The 5,864-nt window shown below is 47.0% G+C and overlaps 1 protein-coding gene across 1 annotated transcript in view; it reads right to left on the bottom strand.

Moving 5' to 3' along the window:
• Positions 1 to 3,915: 3,915 nt before the first annotated feature.
• The window catches only part of LOC307229564 (stonustoxin subunit beta-like), a gene marked incomplete at both ends in the record, with an annotated part of 3,235 nt that continues 1,286 nt past the window's right edge, over positions 3,916 to 5,864 (bottom strand). Inside the window, 3 exons of the mRNA XM_079999564.1 lie at positions 3,916 to 3,969; positions 4,054 to 4,181; positions 4,358 to 4,609. Coding sequence (XP_079855690.1) covers positions 3,916 to 3,969; positions 4,054 to 4,181; positions 4,358 to 4,609 — 434 coding nt within the window. The remainder of the gene's footprint in view (positions 3,970 to 4,053; positions 4,182 to 4,357; positions 4,610 to 5,864) is intronic.

Below are 5,864 nucleotides of genomic sequence, written 5' to 3'. Positions count from 1 at the left end.
TCCCTGCATCTTTATTTTCCAAAACCAGTTCCTTATTAAACACAATCGCCAAAGGTAGACCGCAAAACACGCTCACACAAAACGCATTTCCACTTAATGCCTCACAAGTACGATAAAACATGTGTTTTAACTTGAAGAGAAAACAAATTATTTCACCTTGAAGGAAAAGTTGATCATTGTTTCCTTCTCAGCCCTCATGTGGGACGTGGGAAGGTTTCATTCTTTTTCCTCCATCCCTCCTTCAGCGGTGTCAAGTAACAGGACCAACCCACATTCTGGCTGAAATTCAAAGCGTTATTTCAATAAATACGAGCAACGTTGTTGCTCAGCCGACCAAATGAACACAGTCAGCCACTCCTCAAGTTGAATCCACTCTGGGAGCAACGCACCAGGTGAAGCACCCAATCCAAACACCATGGAAATGATCACTGAGCTTGTAGATGCTTGTCACAGCTAAAGGATCAATCAGTTCATGACCTTGTTAGGTGTCAACATTCGGGGCGTCGGTGTCACTTTCCAACCAAACGTGCGACGGACCACGGGAGCCAATACAACAAGGGTCAAGGTCTACGCCAGCTCCATCCATTCTATATTCAAGTGGGCGCTGCCATCCTTGGATCTGTTTCTAAAGAACCACGTCCATCAGAGCTCCACAACATTCCTCCTGATATTTATTACTCTTGTAATAACTGGTGTGATTGTATATATACAAATCAATCAATTTAAACTCTATATATATATATATATATATATATATATATATATATATATATATATATATATATATATATATATATATATATATCACCTCCCTGACACCACCCGCCTGCATGTCCTCCCTCACCACGTCCATGAAGCTTCTCTTTGGCGTCCTCTTTTCCTCTCGTCCGGCAGCTCCGCCCTCAGCCTCCTCCCGACGTAGCTCTCATCTCTGCCGCACACGTGTCCAAACCGTCTCGTTCCGGCCTCTCCCTCGCTTTTCCACCAAACCGTCCCACCTGAGCCGTCCCCTCTAACCTGCTCGTTCTTAATCCTGTCCGTCCTCGTCGCTCCCAGTGAAAACCTCAACGTCCTCAACTCTGCCGCCTCCACCTCATCCACCTGCCTTTTAGTCGCTGCCGCCGCCTCTAAACCGTACGACATGGCTGCTCTCACTACTGTCCTGCACACCTTCCCCTTCACTCTTGCTGGAACCCTTCTGTCACAGATCACTCCGGACACTCTTCTCCACCCACTCCACCCTGCCTGTACTCTTTTCTCCACCCACTCCACCCTGCCTGTACTCTCTTCTTTACCTCTCTCCCGCGCTCTCCGCTGCTTTGGATGGTCGACCCCAAGTACTTGAACTCATCCGCCTTCTCCACCTCCGCTCCTTGCATTCTCAGCTTTTCTCCGCCCTCCCTCCCATTCAGGCACATGTATTGTGTCTTACTCCTGCTGACTTTCACTCCTCTTCTCTCTAATGCTGCCTCCACTTCTCCAGGATCTCCTCAACCTGCTCCCTACTTGCTACAGATCACAATGTCATCTGCAAACATCATAGTCCACAGAGACTCCTGCCTGATCTCATCTGTTAACCTGTCCATCACCACTGCAAACAAAGGGCTCAGAGCTGATCCTTGATACAATCCCACCTCCACTTTGATGCCTTCGTCACGCCTACTGCACACCTTACTACTGTCTGACTGCCCGAATACATATCCTGAACCACTCTTACCTACTTCTCTGTCACCCCCGACTTCCTCATACAGTACCACACTTCCTCTCTCGGCACCCTATCATAAGATTTCTCTAAATCCACAAAGACGCAGTGCAACTCCCTCTGGCCTTCCCTGTACTTTTCCATCAGCATTCTTAAAGCAAACATGTCATCTGTAGTTCTCTTTCCTGGCATGAAACCATACTGCTGCTCGCTGATCCCCACCGCTCCTCTTAATCTGGCCTCCACTACCCTTTCCCACAGCTTCATGCTGTGGCTGATCAACTTTATTCCCCTGTAGTTACCACAGCTCTGTACGTCTCCCTTATTCTTGAAGATGGGTACCAGTACACTTCTCCACTCCACCAGGATGGTGTTAAACAGTCTCGTTAGGAACACCACCGCCATCTCACCTAAACATTTCCATGCTTCCTCAGGTTTGTCATCTGGGTCAACTGCCTTTCCACTCCTCATCTTCTTTAATGCTGTTCTCACCTCATTCTTGCTGATTTGCTGCACTTCTTGATCCACTATCCCCACATCATCCACTCTTCTCTCCCTCTCATTTTCTTCATTCATCAACTCCTCAAACTACTCCTTCCACCTTCTCAACACACTCTCCTCACTAGTCAGCACATTCCCATCATTATCCTTCATCACCCTAACCTGCTGTACATCCTTCCCAGCTTGTTTCCCTTGTCTTGCCAAACGGTACAAGTCCTTTTCTCCTTCCTTACTGCCGTCGGTGCCTTGCGCCCGTGGCCCGGGTTCTGTGCCGGCGGATGCGGGGTCTCCTCGTGCTCCCTGGGACTGGGTCATGCTCCTCGGGGCTGGGCGTGGGGGTTGCTCCATGGCCCTCTGGCTTCTCTGGGGGCCCGGGGATCTTCTGTGGCCGCAGGGCAGGGTGCTTTGGGCTGTCCTGCAGCCCTAGGGTGTCAACAGGGCTGCAGAGTTCGGGGCCCCTTCGCCTGCTTGGAGGCGCCGCGACATAATACCGACCTTCTACACCGGAACCAATGGGGATAAGCCATGTACAGTCATCGGTGGACATCTTACACACACACACACACACACACACACACCATCACACCTGCTTCAAGTGCACCCCAGCCCCCTCCTCGTTGCATCCCTCTCCTTTCCTCCCTCATTTGCTGCCATGACTATGACAGGAAGAGACCACATGACCAGTTGTAGTTCCAGTTTTCCTGGACCTTATTCACTGTTTTTCAATACTTGTTGTCGTCCAATGTATATGTTCCGAGGCGTTCCCAGGCCAGCTGGGATATGTAATCCCTCCAGCGCGTTCTGGGTCTACCCCGTGGTCTCCTACCAGTTGGACGTGCCCGGAAAACCTCCAAGGGAAGGCGCCCAGTGCTGATCAGATGCCCAAACCACCTCAACTTATTCAGCCACTGATCCATCTGTGTAAAAAGCTTTATGAAGACAAAACTGTCCGTTTCAAATCAACATCCGAGCTCTTTAAATACCCTTGGCATTGGCCCAGAGTTAAGCAACATTTATCTGAGAAGCTAAAAAAAGGGACGTTTTCACCGAATGTTGAAGCTACAAGTCTGAACATGTACATGTTTTTATGATAATGATCTGGCCAAAGTGTCAACACAACATCTAGCAACCAGGAAAGTAAATATTGCCAATGCATCAGCCCTTATGCTGGAGCTAAAAGTAAATCATTGAGTCTAATGGTCTTGACTGGAAACAAATCATCAGTATTCTACTGGACAACTGTGCAGTGATGAGGCAAGAAGTACCTTTGCAGGACAAAAAGAAAGGAAATAAGTGATAGTCGCCATCTTAATTTCACTAGTTTACCCGTCTTTTTTTGACATGAATGCAAATGTACTTTTTTGTTCATTGTTTTTCATTATTTTTGTTTTTCCCGAAGGAAGAATTTCAAAGTTGCTCATTATTAACGTGTCACTTTAAAGTCGGTCCTTTGACCCCCAGGAACATTTGAGGGTCAGGATTTGTTTTTACTTGAAGCTCTGCAGGGAGGGCATGGCAGGGAGAAGCAGGATTGACCTCCCAGATGAGCGCCTATGCCCAGAACCGACCTTTGTTTAACCAGAATAATTTACGGATTGCATTTGAAGGGAAATGACCCCAAAAAATTGATAATTTCAAAATATATATAACTGCATGGAAAGACAATAGTTTAATGTGATTTTTAATATGATCAAAAGTTAATAAATGCCTTTTCACAGGTTACCATGAATGTCCATAAAACCTGCAACATCAATACCAAGAAGAACCTAGAAATACAGATCATCACAGACAACTGCACCTCAACACAAGGACACTGAGGAACAGTCTACATTAATAATATATCGATCGACCTCCCCGGCAAATCCAGGGTGGAGCGGTTCAGTGAATGTGGTGTGGATTGTGTGGAGGATGCTCAGTTTCTCAGAGGAAACTGAGTAGAAGGACAGAGTTCCAGCAGACCAGTCCAGATATATTCCTACTCTTTGAGGGCCAGGGGACTGACGGAGAACATTGATTGGATTGAGTGGAGCTCGGATACGTTGCTCGGTGACCGGCAGATACTATCTCCGTTCTGTTATGGTAACAGGCGAAGTATGAAAAAAACCCATATTTGACATGACAGACCCCAGGACTTGTTATTATTTCCAAATCAACAGTCGCATTCCCTTCCTTTCCTTCTGATTCCTCTGTAAGTCACTCCCATAGTAACTTTTCCATCACACTCCACCTCCCAGTAGCAGCGTCCAGTCAGACCTTTTCTACACAACACCTGTTCCCTGGAGTCAAATCTCTCTGGGTGATCAGGATATGGCTGCTCCTCTCCAACCCACGTCACCTTCCTGTTGTTATCAGACAGAGAGAGTTGTCTGTGTGCTGTGTTTGGGTCCAGGGTGAGTTCAACACCATCTGATGGAGAACAAGACACAGAACAGCAACAGTTTATAATCTAACATCCCTGTTTGGTTCATTTACTGTGGATTCCTCAACAGACAGACTGTCTATTCATGAGCAGGTTGATAAAGACATGTGATGTCCACCATCATCTGCTGTGTGGATGGGCTTTCCATCTAAATCACTGTCTCACTCACTGGTGCATATTAGAGCTCACCAGGTGTGCGCTGAATGTTTCTTATTCCACTCCAAAACAAAGAATGGCAATCAGCTCTTGATTTGCAAAATCAAAATTGCAAATTCAGACTAATTCTTGAGTTTCAACCAGAAGAGCAGCTCTGTGTTCATCAGCACACGCTTCTCACTCAAAGTGAGAACTATTTCTATGCCATAATAACAACAAGCACAGTGATACGTGTCGTAGGCGTAGCAGGAAAAAGGTTGGGAAACACTGACTCAAACAGTTGTGTTGAATCAAACTAAACAGACACTTACACTTCCTCACACCTGGTTTCAGCGTCCACGCTCCACCGTGCTCCACCCTGGGAGAAAACCAAGTCAGAGCAGAAAGGTCTCTTTGATCAGGGACACATGGTGGTGGACACAATCAGGGACACAATCCATCATTTTCCTTTTTTATAACCTGTGCTGGCAGCATGCTGGGCATACAACACATTATTTGTATGTCATTGCATTTTTGACAGAGTTAGTCTGCAAGTGGAGTTCAGCATCTCAACCTGCAATGCAATTCTTTATTTATTGTTTCATCATGAAGAACTGCTGCAACAACTCTGTCCTGTGGAAGACCTGCGGGATGATAAGAGCACAGCTTCCTGAGACACAGAACCAGCACCAATCCCCCTCTTTGGAGAACGCTCTGACCATGTTTTGGTCTTTAAACAAGTAAGAAGAAGAATAATAACCTTCAATTGTCACACAGCACATGCTTTGGATGGTGGCCGGTGAAATGAGGCCTCTGCATAAATGCATCCCATCCTGGCTTGTCCTTCCTCCAGGGGCACAGCCAGGACGGTGCTGAGGTGATTCCTCTCACACACTCATCTCATCATCTGAGTGGTGATCGTGGCCCCGCCGCCTGCGGCCGCCTGCGCCGGTGCTCCGTGTCGACTTCGCACATTTTATTAATTATTACATGTTTTTATCACATTATCCGCCAAAAAAGCAACGGCAGTGATCTCCTACGGCCGCGATGCAGTCGTGGATATGAAAACTTCCCTGAAAGAACAAATCTGGGACTTTTTATCCGTGG

This window comes from Zeus faber (assembly GCF_960531495.2).
Source record: "Zeus faber genome assembly, chromosome: 4".
NCBI lineage: Eukaryota > Metazoa > Chordata > Actinopteri > Zeiformes > Zeidae > Zeus > Zeus faber.
This window is presented reverse-complemented; position numbering and strand designations above follow the sequence as displayed.